General features: G+C 36.3%; 2 protein-coding genes across 3 annotated transcripts in view; both read right to left on the bottom strand.

The window, feature by feature from the left end:
• The window catches only part of LOC131524805 (semaphorin-7A), a 29325-nt gene extending 25353 nt beyond the window's left edge, over positions 1–3972 (bottom strand). Inside the window, exons 1-5 of one of the 2 annotated variants that reach the window (XM_058752142.1) lie at positions 3790–3972; positions 2886–3025; positions 1320–1367; positions 520–621; positions 367–445 (exon numbers count right to left, since the gene is read on the bottom strand). In XM_058752142.1, coding sequence (XP_058608125.1) covers positions 367–445; positions 520–621; positions 1320–1367; positions 2886–3025; positions 3790–3886 — 466 coding nt within the window. In that variant the 5' untranslated portion in view covers positions 3887–3972. The remainder of the gene's footprint in view (positions 1–366; positions 446–519; positions 622–1319; positions 1368–2885; positions 3026–3789) is intronic. The other variant, XM_058752143.1, reaches the window with a different exon arrangement.
• Positions 3973–6776: 2804 nt separating this feature from the next.
• Positions 6777–21751, bottom strand: part of trpm7 (transient receptor potential cation channel, subfamily M, member 7) — a 55238-nt gene continuing 40263 nt past the window's right edge. The window contains 14 exon segments of the mRNA XM_058750694.1: positions 6777–7672; positions 9369–9475; positions 10009–10060; positions 11379–11584; positions 12837–12919; positions 14990–15273; positions 17778–17843; positions 18035–18079; positions 18225–18272; positions 18372–18397; positions 19102–19127; positions 19212–19279; positions 21081–21171; positions 21240–21334. Of these exon segments, the coding sequence (XP_058606677.1) occupies positions 7542–7672; positions 9369–9475; positions 10009–10060; positions 11379–11584; positions 12837–12919; positions 14990–15273; positions 17778–17843; positions 18035–18079; positions 18225–18272; positions 18372–18397; positions 19102–19127; positions 19212–19279; positions 21081–21171; positions 21240–21334 (1328 nt within the window). The 3' untranslated portion in view covers positions 6777–7541.

The following is a 21751-nucleotide window of genomic DNA, read 5'->3' as shown; positions in this document are numbered from 1 at the left end:
AACAGGAACAGAACCAAATATAGGCAAACAGGAAGGGAACACAGGCAGACGACAAAACATGAGTCCAATGGGTTGGGACAGTATGTTTCCGACTCTAATATTAAATGATAATACTCCTCTGTGCTCAGCTATGTGGCAAACAATATACTAGTCATTATCAAGAATATCTTAGTGGGCAGTCAAGAATGTCTCATTCATCAGATAACTTTAATAGAGATATGGATGCTGAATGCAGCTTTTCAACATCATAAATGACAGATATTCAACAAGAAATGAAACTTCATGCACCAAAATGCAGCAGAAATGTGTGCAAACATGCATGCACATGAATGTATTTCAATACTCATTAAAATGTGCAATACTCACCAACAAGTAATGACGGCTCATTAATATATAACACATAATTGTCTGACGTGAAGCAATTGTCCAAAGAATAACTGGAGTTCTGGAACAAAAGACATGGCTCAGTTTCATACTTTCACATGAGTTTAAAATGCATACAGTAAAAACAGGACATACCAAGTTACAGCACACTGTATTTCCATCATATGATCTACAGATGAACAGGAGATTTCCATCAACGCCCTCTCTGAGCACAGAGATCCTGTGTGAGCAGTGCTGCTGGAAAAAACAACCGTCAGTGAGCTTTAATGGCACATAAACTACCAGCAACACCTGAAACACTGTTTATATAAATGTTCAATTATGCATAATAAAAGGTGTGTTAATGTAAAAACATCGAAGCTTAACCGGCATTTTGTAGGGATGCACGATATATCGGCTACCATATCGGTATCGGCCGATAAATGTAAATTTTTCTGTTATCGAACCGATAAGAAAATTTGGCCGATATATTAAAGCTGATAAATAATGCATTATTTCAATGCATCCATCAACAGAAGTTACACATTCTGGTTAGCACGTAACTTTAGTTCAAGTTCACTTGTGCATATGTTGTATAAATAGCTGATTAATCTCATATATGATTCGTTTCCTTGAGTTAAATAAGCTGCCAGCAAGCTTCGTTAATCTAGGGTTTTAATGCTTTAAAGTTTAACAACTTCTACATTATTTTTACAACTCTAATAACAATTGGAAAACTCACAGGATTACACTGTGATGATATTACTAGAGAATAACCTGAATTTTTACTTCTTATTCAGGGTTATTTCCATGTAAACTAGTAAAACAGGTTATTTCAATAAACTGATTCTTAGACTCATCAGACTGCTGAATAAACAACTCAGCAAAACCTGATCCTGTGGGAAGGATGAATATCAGAGGTGCTGCATAACCATCTTCTGTCCTTTAATACTTACAGATTTGTCTGAATCTTTGCTTTCATCCTGACATAGAGGCACGTTCACCTAAACAAGGATTCAAACATAGTTCAGCAAACATTAAACATCACAAACAAAACAAACGATGCTGTGCAAATAAGGGATCGTAAGAGAGGTGACGTCTTCATGCTTGCTTATGTTCCACGAGGCATAAACATTACTTTAAAAAGAAAAAACTAGTGCTGTCAATCGATTAAAAAAAATTAACTAATTAATCGCACATTTTTCTGAAATTAATCGCGATTAATCCCACCTAACATTAACGTTTTTAAATATACTTTTATATTGCAATAATTTCACATTCAATCCTCAAATTAATGCACAAACAACATAAAGACAGTATTTTTTTTTATATTTGTTTAATGGCATCTTTTTTTTATGACTGAAGGACAGTATCACTGACACCAATACTACTGATTTCTCTATAAAACTGCCTTTTGGACTGTAGCCTATAGCTATATATAGACTATGATCTATAGCCATTCAACATTACAGTATAATTGAGAGCTATCAATTTTAACATTTATTAGACTTTAAAAAATAACTTCTAATTTAAGTGAACTTAAAACAATCTTCACATAAACCCATTATAATAAATGTCATATTTGTGCATCCTTAAATCCTTAAGGATCCTTAAAGCTGTAAAAGTTATTGATTTCCTCTTTTTTTCTTTTGTCCTGTAACGAACAGTCATCACAGCAGCTGGTTATTAGATTGTTTTGGCTGTTATTTCTTTAAGAGCTGCCGCTGCTCTCTTCACCTTTTCTGACCTACTTCAGGGGCCGGTTGCATAAAAGGTTAAGACTAGTCTTAAAAGTTAGTCATCTAATATTTTTATTTGAGACTGGCCATAATATTTTAAATTGAGTTACATTAACTAAGTAGATTAGTTAAATGCAAAAATAAGACTAATTACCCCTTTGCTAACTGCTAGTTTGTCAAACTTGTTCTTAAGACACAGTCTTAACATAGAGGCTAAGTTTATGCAACTGGCCCCAGGTCTTAAAGTCTCTATTAACTGACCACGACATTGCATGCACGTAGTTTATTTCACGCTTTGATATGAAAGAATACAGGCTATGGCCAGCGCCAATGCAATGGAGGAGCGCGAGCCCAGTACCGTTTCCGCACTCGTTTGACTCGCGCCTGGCGCTGAAGTGAAGTGGAGCGCGTGTCTGAAACGTCTCCCGTTTGATGTGGTCGTAAAGACATTCTGCGACTGAATAAATGCACTTCTTGTCCAGAGAAAAAGTGACAGAAGCAGCAGTTTTGAGTGGGGTGGCCAACCGTAGCCCCGCCCCTGCGTTAATTGCGTAAAATATTTTTAACGCGTTAAACTGAAAAAATTAAACGCCCTAATTTTGACACCACTAGAAAAAACATTTTTCAAATGTCTTGCATTGAAAAAGCTACATTACATAAGTTTTTGCATAATCATTTAAAGTAAAATGTCATCTTTCTCTTGGCAGATGAACTGGGAACCGTTCAGATGTCATTCACAGTCTGAGATCTACTGTATATACATGATGATAAATATGACTGTACCTGATGGGGTTTGGAGGCTTGTGTTGGGCTGATGGAATAGAGGATCTTGGGTCCTCCGACCCAGATGATATTGTTACCAGAGGTTCTGACGAGCTTCACCAAATTAATATTATTGTTTTCAAAAGAAAACCTGGTTATACCTGAAACAGAGAGGCAGACTTAAGTTATAAAGTGTGCAGTGTATTCAAACATTTGTGATTAAAAAGATAGCTAACACTTTATTTTAAGGTGTCCTTGTTACACGTGCTATTATAACAACAATAAATTATGCCAAATTACATGCAAGTAACCCAAAACCAAACCCTAATTCTAATCCAAACCATATAGTAAGTAGATGTAGTTAATTAATCACAGTACAATCAGTACTCAGTACTTAAATGTATAATTACACTGTAACAAGGACACCTTAAAATAAAGAGTAACCAGGTCTATTTTAAAGCGGTTTCTACACATTATTACACAAATGATACACAGAAATGCAGAAGAGACAGCTGAAAGTGTGAGATAAGAGACAGGAGCGGTTTGGGTGGTAAAAATAGAGTTCTGTTCAAATTCGTGAGAAAATGAAGTGAGAGTTTGATACATGAAGATCTGACATTGTTTTATTCCTTTATCCTGGTAACGTAATGTCACTATAAAATGAAACACGGTTAAAAACATGATTTATTCTCAATAAATTCATACTAATTTCATTTTCAACTACTTTTCTTCTCTATTAAAGGCTTGAGTTGACATCAAAATGTACTATTCAATACAAAGTTAAATTACATTTGGATCCAAGCATGATATTAATATCTATTATTTGTCTATTTATTTCAACAAAACATGTATTGGTTAGTCTTTTTCTTGACATGATGATCTTGAGAATAAAAACCGATTAAATATTGAGTAAATGTTAGCTTACCTTCTTTGTTCACCATCACACGAGCATCATAATGTAATTTTGATGAACTAACATATGAAATACAGATAAACAGCACACAAAATAACCTCAAATCCATCTCAACTTGACAGTTAATGTAACGCGGACCTTGAATGTTTGAGTCTGGATCATCGTTGACTTAACTTCCTCTTTAAAGGCGGGGCGATTATTGACTAAGTAATATTTATCTTACTCATGTATACACTCATGATAACAGATGCTTTAATTCTGCTTGTGAAATTTTAATTCTACACTCAGTTTTATAAGTAAAACGCTATTATGTGTTACTGAGGAACTAATTAAACATGTAAGACTGACAAATAACCGACTAAAGCATTTTAAAACCATTGGAATATTTGAAATAGCATTTAAATAAAACAAATTACAGTTTTATAATAAAATAAATTGAATTAAACTAAACTAAAATTAGAAATAACTTGTCCACATCATCATAACGGTAATCATTAACGTTTATTTATTGGTTTTAGCGTTATATTTTAGTGACTAACACACATCAGAAGCGACGAGAACTTGTGAAAAGCAACTAAATAAACTAAGTCTGCTCCTTGATTTTTCGCCATAAATTCATTAATTTTCTTGAAAACCGAAACCAGTTCTTACAACTGCATTTTATAGGACCCCAAAATATTATTTTTTGTGAGTGTGCGCCATCTAGTGTTCTCCAATAGAGATTTAAACATCAAACAAACAGATGCAAAAAAAAAAAAAAAAAAAAAACTAGATCCATGGAAATTATTCATTTTTTTATCTTTCCATCTTATTTTTAAATGTAAGAGCTGGCGTTAACTTGAGTGTGAGGCGATGTTAGCGATCTCCAAAACAGTTCATTGTGCTGCTGGATGTTGTAAACTGTATTTGTATTCAAATTATTTTACATTTATTAACGTACTAATGCACAATTATCTATAAATCTCGATGGAAAATCTCTTCGCGGTTTTTCTCCGTCGATCGCAGAAACACCGATTCTGACAGGATTTTCTCTGAGGTGAACTACTTTTTCTTCACAAACACACATTACAGAGCGAATAAAAACAATACGGAGTTGATGCGGGGTGTCTGGAGCAGTTAATGCGGGATTGCAATCCATTTTATTTTGGCTCCATCCAATTATTAGAACGGTTAAACGTTTTTTTATATATATTATAAAACGGATAGTTCCAGTCCTTGATTCTGATTGGTTGAGCCAAGTTCGAAGCTGTTGTAAATTACTCTACAAACACACACCTTTCTTTAGGTCTGTGTGTTGCTAGGCAACCACTTTATTGCAACCACAACCGTTTCTGAGGAACTACATTGTTTGGCGGAAGAATACTGTTTTTAATATCATTATGTGATTATGGAAGATTATGTCATTATGGAATAACCGTTTTATAAAAGCAAAAAGCCCCGTGAAGCCTGGTTTACAGTGAATTTATAACAGCTAAAGGGGGTTCAGTCTAACAGGTTATAAATTCACTGTAAACAACGGCTTCTTGGTGCTTATTGCTTTAGTAAAGACTTTTACACACAACACTAAAGTAAAGAAAGAAATTTACAGCTCTAATATTTTCTCTCCCGGGTTTTACGGTTGCTATGGTGATCTCGCGCGCTTCTGTTCAAATATATTTTAAAACACTCTTGAAACTGTTTGGTGTTTTTCTAGTGAAGCTAGTAAATTAGTTTGTAAAGCTTCCAGTAATTTTGTGTAAATTCCAAAGATATAAAATCAGAGGACCTGACGTGTGTCACAAGATTAGTGTTGGGAAGTAACTACATTACGTAATTTAATTACAAAATGAATACTGTAATTGTTATTTTACTGTAATTGCATTAAATTGGTCACTTATAAAAATGTTAACAATTACAATGGAGAGGTTTTCACAAACATCCACATACAAATTGAATTGATTTCTTTCATAAATTGCATTGACTGTTCTAAAATATGAAAACACCAATGTTTCAGGAGTTTAGGACACATGCTTATTCAATAACTGTTTTATTTCCTATTTGGGTTCATGTATGCTTTATTTTTTTAAATTAACTTTTTTTCCAAGCCATTGTCAGATGCCAGTGAAATTTAGAAAAGTAATCAAATGTAATCAGTTACATTAATAAAGTAATTGAAATAGTTATACTACTTATTACATTTTTAGATGGGGTAACTTGTAATCTATAACCTTTTACATTTCCAAAGTAACCTTCCCAACACTGGATAAGATAGCACACATAAGATCGCTTGATCTGGAAAGCATCTGCTGTGTACAAACATCTGACAGACGTCAGTTTTACATATAGTCTAAATCATAAACATCTTAAAGACATCTAATAAATGTCTATTTGACATCTGATAGGAAACGTCCTACAGACGTATTGCAGATGAGCAAACACTATAAAAAATACATCTTGCAGACGTCAAATAGACATCTCCGTGATGTACATGTGCATACAAAAGGACGATAAAACGATAACCATTACGATTAATAATCGTTTTAACTCTAAGAGAAGAACGAAGTCCACACAACAATTAACGACACAAAGGGACGATATCGTTGGGATCACGATTACGATTTTTCTTTTCCAGTGTAACTCGAGATCGAGCATAAAACTTATAATAAACAACGTTATTGTCAGTTGGTGTGAATGCTAATACAGTTATCGTTATAGATTCAAGTTTATCAAGCTCATTACATTTAAAAACAACAAATGTTATACCAAGTGCTGTTTAATAACGAGGAAATGCAGTAAGAACAGGTTTAAATAAAATTAGCAAAGAACGCAAACTCATAAAATATTAAATAAAACATGCAAATAAGACCGTAAACAGTCAGATTTAACTAAAGAACCCGGAATAAGCTGTAATTTGACTTTATGCACTTATTTTTCAACACACATCACCATAAATCACAAACACGCGACAGAAGCTAAATGAATTTCAGACTGAGAGAAAACAGATATGGATGACCTTTAGATGATTTTTCAGTGTTTTATTAAATATACAGTAAAAAAAATGTGTACAGATCCATTAATATAATATCCCCCAGCATCAAATATTCTCACGTTTCAGCTGATAGCATCGTGCCAGATAAATGTATCTATGAGATACACTAGATTAACACTCTCACGTGATCCTCCGACGACAGTAAAGGACAACAGTACCGCTGTAACATTATAAAGGTGAGTATTGATTGCATGGACTGGTTTCAGTGGTCAGCACAGTGAAATCGCACACACTGCGCTGTCGTTTGCATTGCAATCTGCCCATAATCGACAAGATTCAAACACATAGGAAGTCTGAACCATAAATGCATTCATAAGGCTCTGTACATAAAAACATTCTCTTGGCATACAGCTCTGTACAAAATCAGATAATAGTATAATGAGCAAGTCTTCTTTCCAAAAAGTGACATACATCACATGTAAAATTGCTTTTATTTTATACAAGGCAACTTGTCGTAGTTTAGAATAAATATTTAACTCTATACAGTGATATTGTACCAGTTATTAACCACTTTATAGTTTCATACAGACATAAAAACTTAAAAAAATACTTTTAAAAGCTGATAATACCTGTTATAATTGTACAGGATAAAACATGACTTAAAACATCTCTAGATTGCATTTGTTCAGAGGCGACGCGTTCGTATAAAACACGCATGCTTATGTCCTACATACACACACCGTGTCTTAGTTTCCGTCTTGCGAAGAGTGTTTTCAGTGATGCGAGTGTGTGTGGCTCACAGCATTAAGCGCATTGAGGGACGCTGTTCTTTCGCGGCGCCCCCTGTAGGCGGCGAATGGGACGGGCCCTCGGAGGGGTCATGCTGCAGGGTCAGTTTATCGGGAGTGTAGTCGTTCCGCTTCAGATCTGACCACAAACACACACAAAACTCATTAGAAAGATTAGATAATTTGGTAACACTTTATAATAACTGCACGCTATGAATCATTAGGTAAGCATTAGTAAATAGTCAGTTCATCCTTTATAAAGCATTGTCCCAACATTAATAGTCATTAGTAAGCAGTTTATAAATACAGCTATAAATGCCTTGTTCTTGATTTATAAGCACAAAGGAGATTTAAAGGCTCAGTTATCTTCCTCCTAACTCAGAAATATTTATTTCAAGATGCAAAAAAATGATACCGTACACTTAAATATTTTAAATTTTTTAATGAAATTGCAGAGTTTTTTTTTTTTTTTTTTACTTTTTTAAAGTGTACAGCTGTACAGTTTAATTTTTTGCATCTTGAAATAAATATTTCTGTGTTCTGTATCCCTCTGTGTTGTGTTTGTTTAACTTCTCTGTTTGGGAGATAAATGAGCCTTTAAATCTTCTTTGTAAATGCTTTATAAGGTATAAATAGTCCTCACTTTAGATGATCTCACAAAAATAGATCGCTGGCAACTACTAAATGTTTTATAACTACATGACTTAATCATGAATTACAGCAGGAATATGTGTTAATAAAGCATTTATTAACACACTGGAGCAATTATTGTGTGTCTAAATAATACGATTTATAAATGTACATTTAAATAGTTTATTAATCATTTACTTACACTTTCTAAATGATCTTATGAACCACTGACAACTCCTAAACTGGTTTGTAAATAACGTAATAATTTAGAAATGTAAATTCTAAATATAATAAATTAATAAAGTATGAAAATAAAATTATTAAACCTAGATATGCTCAAGAACAAAATATTTATAGCTGTATTTATAAACTGCTTACTAATGACTATTAATGTTGGGGCAATGCTTTATAAACTGACTATTTACTAATGCTTACCTAATGATTCATAGTGTGAAGTTATTATAAAGTGTTACCGATAATTCACTTACAAATCAATCAGAACACAAAACTTAGACGCTTAAACTTAAAAAATAAAACTTAAGTAAATGCTGAATTATATTAGGGTTGTGATGGTGAGGAAATTTCCCCACTGGTTAATCGATGTGTGAAAACACCGATAATATCGGTATCGGTTAGTTTGAGTTTTTCTTCTTTCCTCACTTTTAAATAGCTTGTAAAAGCACCGTATGCATTTTATTTTCACTTTCAAGTTAGCAGCAATTCAGCGTTGATTCAATTCAAGCAACAACAAAATGAAACAACAATAAAAGTTAGAACTTTTAACAAAACGGATAAAAATACACCAAGCTACGTGCCTAATATAAAACAGCAAATTACATTGGCTACACAGTTTAAATAGGTATACAAAACTGAAAATCAGCAAACACTGTGGAACCAGTTAAATAAGAAACTTCCAAAATCACCTGAGATTAACGTCAAAAGTTAACAGGCTTTTCAAAATCTGAAATATCGCCAAACATGCTCTTTTGCATTTCGTTTCCAAACTAAATCATCCGCTATCGTCTTGTCTCGCGTGATAAATGAAATCTGATCTGTGATGTGAATGTAGTTCGGTGCGCTGCATTGAGCAGCCGTGCTCAGATTTTAATTCTAGTGTCTGTTCGCTAACTGAACTAAATGATGTTTATTACTATAAAACAATCAAAACGATGGTTGGGGCGGTGTTCAGCGATTAATAAACTCACCTGGAAGTTTGAGTTTTCGGCAGCACGAGTTGCAGTGATGCTTGGCGCGGAAGTTACGAATGGCATCGTCTCCAAGATTCGCAGGGCCAAAGATCATATCATAAGACCTGTTGCAATCAAACATAAAAAAAGAAAATTCATAAACTCTAACACACTATACAAGCTGTGTTCCCACTTTATATTAGGTGGCCTTAACTATTATGTACTTAAATTTAAATTAATCATTTGATACAATGCACTTACACATGTTTTTACATTGTACTTGTATTTAATACCTGCATGCAATTACATCTGTAATGAATTTCTGTAATTACATTCATAATTGCACTGTTGACCCATCACTTTCACCTTAACCCATACCTCCAAACCTGTCCCTAACTTCACCCGTATCCCACCTCAATAGCAGCAAAAGTGCTTTGCAATACAGTATAAATAATAAATACACTGTACTTATTTTTTGATGCAAGTACATAGCAGTTAAGGCCACCTAATATAAAGTGGGGCTCAAGTTGTAACAGAGCTTAGTAGCAGCAGTACAATTCACTAAACGCACTGTAGTTGATTTCATCTGTCAAAAATTAAATTAGGACTGAAGCCGTAAGATCTTAAAATAGGAGTCATTTTGATTCGCGTTTCTCACCCTTTCTCTCCGCTCTTAATGACAGACGGATCTGTCAGTATCTCACCGACCCCTACACAGAGAGAGACACAACTTAATAAAGAACTTTACAGCCATTAGTGAAACAGAACATATAAATGATGTGCCACGTCCTGAGAGACAGCAGGTGCATATGTGTGTGTGTGTGTGTGTGTGTGTGTGGACGTGCCACGTCCTGAGAGACAGCAGGTGCATGTGTGTGTGTGTGTATTACGTCTGACCTCAAAGTGTTTCCCTGCTGTCCGCCACAGTGACCCTCAGCCTGTGTGTGTTTATGTGTTAAACACTATGGTATGAAATGTTCACATAATAAGTTCTTATTTGTTACACTGTTTATTTAAGTTTATATTGTTATAAGGTTTTTATTCTATTTTGATCTTTTCATTGTTATTATATTTCTCCACATATATTTCAAGCTTTGGCAATATTGTATTTTTTACAGTCATGCCAATAAAGCAATATTGAATTGAATTGAATTGAATTGAATTGAATTGAATTGAGAGAGAGAGAGAGAGAGAGAGAGAGAGAGAGAGAGAGAGAGAGAGAGAGAGAGAGAGAGAGAGAGAGAGTTGTTAAGCCCCACGAAAGGCACAAAATCATTATAAAGTGCCATAAATGTTTTGTGCATTATATTCCAAGTGTTCTGAAACCATTCCATAGTGAGGTACAGATGAATGTTTAAGTTCACGTAAACTGACGCATTCGGTTACAACAGTCAGGATGATGAGGAGCGCACAATAACTGAGATTTAAAACTGTCAAAAGAAAAGGCTCAATAAACTAATCGCACAGATTTAATGCACTATGCATCAATATCTTCTCTTTTGTGCTTTGAACATTTCTATGTGACTCTGCTTCAAGCGCATCATTTTGCGCACTGGATGTGCATAAGCACTTTGTGCCGCTCTGTACTTTTCGTATAATATGTTTGTGCAGTGAAAAATTATGAATAGCCTTTTTTTTCTCCTATCATATGTTGCTGCCTTCATTACTGTGCTATACATTTAAAAGAAATGTCTTTTATAAAATCATTGTGCACCCATGATTTTTCTAGAGTAAATGCTGAATTATCCTCTAAACTAGTTTATAATAGTATTTTTGACAGATTATGATTACATATTTTTTTCATTAAAATTAAGTTGCCTATATTTAGCAGATTGTGTTTAACACAGAAAAGAGTGATGATGGGGTCAACACACAGACGTATTCTACATTGATGATAAAAAAAATAAAAAGCGCTGTATCGGATCGGAATCAGCAGATACTCAGAATTTTCAGTATTGGATCGGTTCTGAAGAAATGGTATTGTTGCGTCTCTAATTGGAGCGTGACGTGTGTAAGTGAGACACAAACCCTGCAGGTCGAGCACGAGCAGCTCTCCTCGTGTGTATTCATACGTCCAGTGGCTGAAGGCCAGCATGGTTTCTTCTAGAAGGTTGGTCGGGACGATTTCGTCCCCGTTGTTGTTATTAAACTTGCGGAAGTCTCCAGTGATGCACTCCTCGATGGCAAACCACTGACCGGCAGAGTGACAGTAGAGCAGGAACACCTCCAGAAACCTGCACAAACACACTCCGCTCTCAGCAACACACTCGAACGCATCTGTAGGTGTGTGCGCATGTGTGTGTGTGTGTGTGTGTGTGAGAGCGAGCGAGCGTGTCTGTGTGAGCGAGCGAGCGTGTGTGTGAACGAGCGAGCGAGCATGTGTGTGAGTGAGTGAGCGAGCGAGCATGTGTGTGTGTGTGTGTGAGTGAGTGAGTGAGCGAGCGAGCATGTGTGTGTGTGAGTGTGTGTGTGAGCGAGCGAGCATGTGTGTGTGTGAGTGAGTGAGCGAGCGAGCATGTGTGTGTGTGAGTGAGCGAGCGAGCGAGCGAGCATGTGTGTGTGTGAGTGAGCGAGCGTGTGTGAGCGTGCAAGCGAGCGTGTGTCTGAGCTTGTGTGTGTGTGTGAGCGAGCGAGCGAGCGAGCATGTGTGTGTGTGAGTGAGTGAGCGAGCGAGCGAGCATGTGTGTGTGTGAGAGAGCGAGCGTGTGTGAGCGTGCAAGCGAGCGTGTGTGTCTGAGCTTGTGAGTGTGTGAGAAAGCGAGCTTGTGTGTGTGTGAGCGAGCGGCGTGTGTGTGTGCGAGCGAGCCTGAGCGCGTGAGCGTGCGTGTGTGTGAGAAAGCGAGCGTGTGTGAGCGTGCAAGCGAGCGTGTGTGTCTGAGCGTGCGTGTGTGTGAGAAAGCGAGCTTGTGTGTGTGAGCGAGCGAGCGTGTGTGAGCGTGCGTGCGAGCGAGCGTGCCTGAGCTTGTGAGTGTGTGTGCGCACGAGCGAGCATGTGTCTGAGCTTGTGAGTGTGTGTGTGAGCGAGCAAGCGTGTGTGAGAAAGCGAGCTTGTGTGTGTGAGCGAGCGTGCGTGTGTCTGAGCTTGTGAGTGTGTGAGCAAGCAAGCGAGCGTGTGTATGTGTGTGCGATCGAGCGTGTGTGTGCACGAGCGTGTGTGTGTGTTTTTGTGACAAATGAGGACATAGATGTGTATAATAACAAGGGTATAACAGGTATTACAAGGAGAAGGTGACTTTTCAGGATATTACTCCATGTCCCCACTTTTCAAAACGCTTATAAACCACACAGAATGGAGTGTATTGAAAATCTGAAATAGCAGAAAGTCTCCTGTAAGGGGTAGGTTTAGGTGTAGGGTTGGTGTAGGACAATAGCACATACAGTAAGTACAGTATAAAAACCATTACGCCTATGGGATGTCCCCACTTTTCACAAAAACAAACGTGTGTGAGTGTGAGTGTGTGAGTGTGAGTGTGTGAGTGTGTGTACCTGGGTGAGTATGGGATGGTTTTGGGTCTGATCTGGTTGAAGGCAAACGTGAGTTTCTGAGCTGCTCTCTGCTGCTGAATTTCCTGTTGACAACAGAAACACAAACACGTGTTCAGTGGAGTCTCACACAGACATCAGCGCTCGTTCACTCATCCGGGACGATGCTAAATATGGGTTTAAATGGGGTAAAGAAACTTATGAGATTGAGCCACAATCAGAAGGGTTTGAGTAGGGCTGGGCGATTTGTCCGATTTTATCGATTAGTTCGAATTTAATGTTTTGCCAGGATTTAATTTTTTATAAATTGAGGAATTATGATTTTGAATAGAAATATTACCAAACATTAGAATTAGACACTTTGACAATATGCCAATGATAACAGTAAAGAGAAAAGACACGCTCACATCGCGAGGTGCTATTCACACAGAATGTGCTTTTGTGTTATAAAGATGCAACGCAGACAGTGGAAGAGAGTAAACATGCAAGAAGATGGGAGTGAACTTCTTTTAACTCAAGCGCTTCATTTATAAAGCCGTTTCATGCATGAGACGTGAGCGCGACAGTCAAACGCGTCCATGTTTACATAGAAAAACTATGAAAAAGCAGCGCAATCGAATAAAAAACCTGTGAAGAACTGCTGCTGTGTGTCTGATATTTCACGTTTGCATCACGGTGACAGACTGAAAGCTGCTGTTCATTGCTTTTACAGAACATTTATAGTTAATAATAGTTAACCTTGACTTTTGAGAATTTTTAAAAGCATTTTCCTCGTATTATTTCTGTCATATAATATGTATAAGGCAAGTTTGTACAAGATGTAGTTGTAGTCCATGAATCTTTTCTGCAAAGATATTTAACAAGTGATTTGTTAAACATTTACATCATGTGTGCTGCACTTGGAATAGAATTTTCTTTAACTTACAGGATTAATAAAGAATTTGTATTTTTTTTTTTTAAAGTTGACTAGTTAAAAATCGAGAATCGGTCAAACGTTCTGAGATTTTTTTGCCATGTCGCCCAGCCCTAGGTTTGAGTAGTTTGTAGTGTAACCGCTAAGGACCGCCTACTCACCTGTCAATCAAGCACTGCACTAAAACATGTAAGCTAAAGCAGAATTTATATTCCTGATGTCACGTCCCATTTTACTAATCATTTTAAAGTATGAAATGTAAATTCATATCAGAAGTTACTCAACAGTAAAAAAAATAAAATAAAATAAACTGCAAATTTCAAATATAATGCAGTAATCAACACTTTTCATGATTGATTCATCTTGGCAGCTGTTATAAAAACGCAGTTAAAGTTAGAGTTCCACATGTAAAGCTCATTTCATATGCAAGGATGTTAGCCAATCACATTAGGGGGCGTCTCCACTGAAGTCTCCAGAAGACACGCCCCGTCAAATCAGATGCTGAACTCAGAGTAGAAAATGACCATTTACATCTGAATTATGAATTTAAAAAAAATCATACTAAGGTTATAAGGAAACATTTAAAAATAACCTAAAAAATTAATTTCATGACACCTTTAAAAATTCATACTTTTCCAGTCATTCAATGCATTTAAGCTCCGCCCCTGCAGCACACACTCATACACCTTCACTTTTGTGAGCCACGCCCACATCTCAACATCCAATCAACAACTGGTGCATAGAATGTAGAAGCCCTACATTTTTCTTTTGTTAATCTGTCACTCAAAAGTCTGAATATGCACTTTAAAATGTGTAATTAAATTACAGTTATGAAAATGTTAACAATTACAAAAGGGGTTACATCTGAATATTTTCACACACACCCACATACAGATTTAATTGATTTCTTTCATAAATTGCATTGACTGCTCTAAAATGAGACACCAATGTTTCAGGAGTTTAGAAGAATACATGCTTATTCGATAACATTTTATAACGTTATTTGGGTTTATATCTATACCGTGTGTATTATTTAAGACTTAACTTTTTTCCATGTCATAACTGTGCAAAGATTTGATTTCAAAAACAATCATAGCTACTAATCTATTTCTTATGATTTTAAATCTGTATTTCCACGATTCCTACATGCTGTGTTTTAGAGAGTGTGTGTTTGTGTGTGTGTGTGTGTGTGTGTGTGTGTGTGTGTGTGTGTGTGTGTGTGTGTGTGTGTGTGAGATCGTACCCTGAGACAGAGGTGCAGGACGGTCTCCTCTCTGTAAATGCTCTGCCAGGTGTTGACCACCTCGGGCAGGAAGGACTTGACGATGTACAGGTGTCCAGGCTTGAGGATGTCGTACTCGGACCAGGTGCAGAGCACCTTCAGCGCCCGCCGCAGGCCTCCACCCATCTCCTCCTTACTGAGGAACTCGATCTTAGCGCAGAGACCGCGCTGAGTCCACGACGACATGCTGTTGTTGATGCTGTTGGGAGAGCTCTCCTCCAGACGGTACACGGTCACCGGCTCACCTGTACGACACGCAAACACCAGAACATCACGCTTGAACACACGACTGACCTCGCAATCACACAATATCACCAAACAAATACACCGTAGGGCTGGGCGGCGCGAACTACATCTTACATCAAGCAATTCTGTGTCACGTTTTGTGGTTGGAAATTTAATGAAAAATGGTTCTGATTGTAAAACAATCATGTGATGATAAATCTTTATTTGACCTTCTACCTCTTGCACTCTTTATTCTAATCCTAGTTTATCTATTTGTTTTCCTATTAGTTTTATATTTAAAAAAAAAACACTTGACCCTCGAACACTTGCACGTCTAACATTAGCTTTCTGTATTCTTTTTCTATTCTATCTACTTGTTTTGTTTTTATTGTATGTATGCGTGTGTGTCATATACACATACATATGTGTGTGAATAAATATAAAGCTGAATAAATCATCTTTCCATTGATGTATGGTTTGTTAGGATATGACAATATTTGTCTGAGATACAACTATCTGAAAATCTGGAATCTGAGGGTGCAAAAAAATCTAAATATTGAGAAAATCACCTTTAAAGTTGTGCAAATGAAGTTCTTAGCAATGCATATTACTAATCAAAAATGAAGTTTTGATATATTTACGGTAGGAAATTTACAAAATATCTTCATGGCACATGATCTTTACTTAATATCCTAATGATTTTTGGCATAAAAGAAAAATGTATAATTTTGACCCATACAATGTATTGTTGGCTATTGCTACAAATATAGCTGTGCTGCTTATGACTGCTTTTGTGCTGCAGGGACACATATGTAAATGATAATGTCTATTTTTTGTAATCCATTGAATTTAGTCTTTTACAAACAAAAGGCGCTTCATCTGATTTAATTATTTTTGGTTTATTTGGAATTTGATGGATGCAAAGCAAAAATCAGCTGATTCATATCAAATGTACAACAGAGTAAAAACAGATTCACGAGTTCAAAACTAAAGATTTAAAACAGTCAGACTGATATTATTAAACAGAGATCAGATTGATTGAAGTTAAATAGATTGTTATTGAACTGAACAGAATCAACACTGAACTGAACTGAACTATATTGACACTATTGTCTTTTTAGAGCAGCTTTATTTCAGGGTTTCTGTGGGTCTTAAAAAGGTCATTAAAAGTCTTAATTGACCCTTCCACAAATTAAGGCCTAAAAAGTCTTAAATCAGAGCAAAATTGTAGCATTAAATGTTGCATGAACTGCTACAAATGAGTTTCCTCAGTATTTTTGTCTTGTTTTCCAGTACATTTGTGTCCCTGCAGCACAAAAGCAGTCATAAGCAGCACAGCTATATTTGTAGCAATAGCCAACAATACATTGTATGGGTCAAAATTATCTATTTTTCCTTTTATGCCAAAAATCATTAGGATATTAAGTAAAGATCATGTTCAATGAAGATATTTTGTAAATTTCCTACCATAAATATATCAAAACTTAATGTTTGATTAGTAATATGCATTGCTAAGAACTTCATTTGGACAACTTTAAAGGTGATTTTCTCAATATTTAGATTTTTTTGCACCCTCAGATTCCAGATTTATAAATAGTTGTATCTCAGCCAAATATTGTCCGATCCTAACAAACCATACATCAATGGAAAGATTATTTATTCAGATGATGTATAACTCTCAATTAAAAAAGAAAAAAGAAAAAAAGAAAGACCCTTATGACTGGTTTTGTGCTCCGGGGTCACAAATATCCAAACATCATTAAAATCAAGATACATTTAATGAAGATGCAAAAGTCTTATTTTCTGAGAAATTGAACAAAATGAAGTGAAACAAGAACAAATCTGTCAATGGGGGATGAAAACGTTTTCCCTTTGAATTAAGCTGATTTTTCATGATCTCATTAGCAGATATTAGTTTTTGTTTTAAATCAAACTAATTTTATTTATTTCTCAGAAAACAAGACTTTGTGTTTTGTAATTTTGCTTCTTCAGTAAATGCATCTTGATTTAAGAATATTTAGACATTCGCACATTTGTCTGACATTTTAAGATCACTACATGTTTCTGTAAAAATTAGTGCTGCCAAACAATTAATCGCTATTAAATCACACCCAAAATATGTTTTTGTTCAAATATTATGTGTATACTGTGTATATTTATTATGCATATGCATAATAAATAAATAAATAAATATATAAAAATGCACACTCATGCATATACTTAAGAAAAATTTTACTATGTTTATATATTAAATATATTTGTGTATAATAAATTATATGAATATAAATATATACATGTAAATATTTTCAAAATATATACTGTATGTGTGTGTATTTATTTATATGTACATAAAAAATATACACAGTACACACACACATATATTATGTAACTTATTTTGGATGCGATTAATCGTTTGACAGCACTAGTAAAAATCAATCACTACCGTCACGCCGCCCAGAACTACATGATATACAGCAAAGCCTGATGGGACAGAGAGAGACAGGAGGGCAGTGTTGTGTCTTACCTCTAGGGGGCACTGGGGTGAATGGAATACTCTGAGACAACCGCATCAGGTTATTACGCTCCACCGCTAATACACACACACACAGGGCTGATGTCAGTAAACGTCACAGGAGCCAATGCCACACACCTGCTTCAAACCCACACCACCGCGCCTCGGCCCTCTAAACATTACAGTCTGTGTTTGAGCGAGGCGTCGTGGGTCGGGTTCGAATCAGGACACGTTTGTGTTTACATTAGACGGAACGACATAAAACTGACCTGAATACTGATAACTCTCCATGGGCTTGAACGGAGAACCGATCGCTGGTCCACAGACACACAGAGCAAAGAATGAGCAGAACAACACACAAAATACCATGGTATTACCGTGCTCTTGATGCTATGAGTGGAGTGCAGTACTGTATGTGTAAGTGCAGCGCTGAGAGAGACCAGCAGGGGTCAGACTTACAGTCCTTACGTGCCCCCAGGTGTGCGTGTCGCCCGGCGTACAGACCTGCTGCTCACACACACACACACACACACACACAGCAGTCAGACTAAAGCAGGATCAGTTCAGCTGTCATCAGACGATCATTAGATGTGATGAAACACTCACTGTTTGAGATGTCGTCTCCTGGACTCCTGAACAACAGAGAAACAAACAAGAAAATCACACGTTTGTTTATCTATATCAGTGAGCGCATCTCACACACTTGCAGTATTTTTATATCAGGTTAATGATTTTTTTTTTTCTATGTCCTAACCCAAAATCACCCCTCACATAAACCTGTTCACTAGATTTATGCATTAGGAAGATGTTTTTATCCAAAGCAACTTGCATTGCACTTAAGGTACACTGTTTTATCGGCTCATAAATGTGACCACAAAACCAGCCATAAGGGTCCATTTTTTTAAATAAATAAGCTTCCCATTGATGTATGGTTTGTTAGGATCGGACAATATTTGAAAATCTGGAATCTGAGGGTGCAAAAAAATCTAAATATTGAGAAAATCACCTTTAAAGTTGTTCAAATTAATTCTTAGCAATGCATATTACTAATCAAAAATGAAGTTTTGATATATTTATGGTAGGAAATTTACTAAATATCTTCATGGAACATGATCTTTACTTAATATCCGAATGATTTTTGGCATAAAAGAAAATTCAATAATTTTGACCCATACAATGTATTGTTGGCTATTGCTACAAATATACCTGAGCTGCTTATGACTGCTTTTGTGCTGCAGGCTCACAAATTCCCTGGGAATCGAACCCACATCAACGTTTAACCATGAAAACACAATCACTTTATTTGTTGTCAACCTCAAAACACACAGATACTCACAGTTTGCTGGATTGTGCTGATTTGCCCTGAGAAAGAAAGACAGAGTTACGGCGAGTGTGAATGCTGTTTCTCTGAAACGCTGTGTTTGTGTCGTTGTGTGTTTGACTGACCAGCAGCAGATCCTCATAATGAGAGACGTCCTCCAACGACACACGTGTCCTCTCCTGCTTCCCGAGCGCTGAAACACACAGAATGGTTTCACTAGGGATGGAAATCACCTCACGATCCGAAAACAATTCTTGATCTATATTTTTTCCTAATTAATTCATCTTTAAAACTTTACATTTTAACCAGAATTGCAGTTTCTATGCTTCTTGTTTATAGCTGGAGTCTCTGTGTGTCAGTGCTGCCATCTTAAAAATAGGGTGCGAAGCTTCACTGGTTTCACGATTCAATTCAATTACGATTCATCACGTCAACAATTCAACTCCACGATGCGTCACATTCTCAATTTTCAATATCACTGCCGACAGCTACATTACTTTTTTATTATTATATAAGCAGGCTACTTTTTTAAATACTTATTTTAAAAAAAGTGTTCCTTAAGTATCTGAAAGTTTACAGATAATAGTTATGAGTTTTTCCTCATCATTATTGCTGTTTGATTATTACTGTTGAGATCATAGACACTGGCAGCTTTAAGGCTGCATTCACACTAATGCACAGATCTATTTCCACATATCAGATGTTTTGTCCTGCTCCGCATGTAAACACAGTCAGTTATGCTTTCAAAGTATTCGGAAACGCAAGTGCATTTAACCGCAGCCACAATCAACCTTCAGGACAAACAAACACAAAGCGCACGTGAAAGTCTGTCAGTGTGTGAGCTGTGTGCATCTAATACATACTGCATTACAAACGGCAGAAATGAAAGCATATCTACAGTAAAACATTGAAATAATGGTGATTAATTGGCAAGCAATGCACATGTGTTTCACAAACGCATTATTTTCAGCTTTATATTTGGTATATAGTACAGTCATCTGTAAATATTTAAATTTTCTTAGGGTTTTTTTTTTTTTCCATTGATTTCATTGAGTCCCTAAAATAAAAAATAAGAAATAAATAAATACAGACATGCACACAAGAAACTTTTTCGTGCCCTCGAGAAACTATTCACATGTGCATGGAAATGTTTTGCACGCTTAATTTCTAGTTTTATATAACCTGTTTCCTTTGTGCATCACTGCATCTTACTATGAATAAAATGTTAGGGATAGACATGAATTACCAGACATCTACCTGCTCAAAATTTTGCTTTTCTTACAGTAGTACCTCTAATATCAAGGCCTAATGTCCAATTCAACACATCGTCGTCTGTGGTGGCGGAGAAACCATGACATGAAGTAAATGGGCTAACAGTATAAAATTTGCCAAGTTCAAGGGTCTATAAAAAAAGACTGGTACTGTAAAAAAGTGTTTTAAGATTTGGCTTTCATTGAGGCAGTATGCCCTGTGTGCATTGGCCTATATACTTTAGTTTAATGGTTTCTTGTGCACACATTAAAGTCTGTATATATTTTAGTTTTTGCAAAGATCCTTGAGGCTAATTAATACGGTGCTAAAAATATAGTGAGAAGAAACCCAAAATGCTTATAACCTGTGCACGAAAAAGTGCACCTTTGTCGTATTTGACAATAAAAGAATGACTAAACAGCTGCCATGAAACCTCACTTCTTGCACGATGAATTTATTTTTATAACATTTGTAATTTTCTATTCTAAAAAAAAAAAAAACGAAATAGGGGCAATAAAATATTTTTCCCGTACTCTGCTTTCTCTTTTCCAGACCTGAAAAATAATTCCATACTTTTCCAAACCCGTAGGAACCCTGTAGTTTTAACGCATGACTAAATCAAGAGAAGAGTGTGTAACTGCGTTCAGTGACCAGCAGGTGGCGTTTGTGCTCATGATGTTGTCAAGAACTGCTAAATCAGGGTTAATGTTTAAAGTGTTGTGTTGCATAACGTTTACACTCACTGGACTCTGGATGCAGGAACGAAGGGTTTCTGTCGAACTCGGTGAAACCGGCGTATGAGTTCACCGTCCGCATGTGACCCTGCGCCGCCGCCTGCAGAAACACACCGGAATGAGCCAAACCAGAGAAACATCATCTTTAACATTCAGAAAACTACTCACCACATCACGAGCCTTTCTGGAGGGACTCGACTGCCGGCCGCTCACAGCAACCTCTTTAGGGAACGACCTCTGACCCTCAGGATCATCCTTGTGACCTTTGGAGAAAAAAAAAAAGTGTTCAAAGCATTACAGACCAAACCACATTGACATTTACGCTGCATTCACACTGGCACAAAATCTGATTTTTTGCTCACATCTGACACAGATCGGAATTTGTTGCACAGGTGTAAACTAAAATCTGCACAAGATCCAATTTTTCGCATCCGATCTGGGCCACTTCCAAATGTGGATTTTAATCGGATGCATATCCGATATCTGGACATCTGACCTACAGTCAAACCAAAAATGATTCAGAGATATAATTTTTGATATTTTTTTACTAGTGGGTGCAGGACACTGTCACATATTACACCCAAAAATTCTTCATACAGTGGACTACCAGTAAAATTTGGGACCAAAAATGATTCAGACACTTTGAGCTGAGCATGTTTTGCTTCAGTGTTTTTTCTTTA

Source organism: Onychostoma macrolepis, chromosome 18 (genome assembly GCF_012432095.1).
Source record: "Onychostoma macrolepis isolate SWU-2019 chromosome 18, ASM1243209v1, whole genome shotgun sequence".
Classification (NCBI taxonomy): Eukaryota; Metazoa; Chordata; class Actinopteri; order Cypriniformes; family Cyprinidae; genus Onychostoma; species Onychostoma macrolepis.
This window is presented reverse-complemented; position numbering and strand designations above follow the sequence as displayed.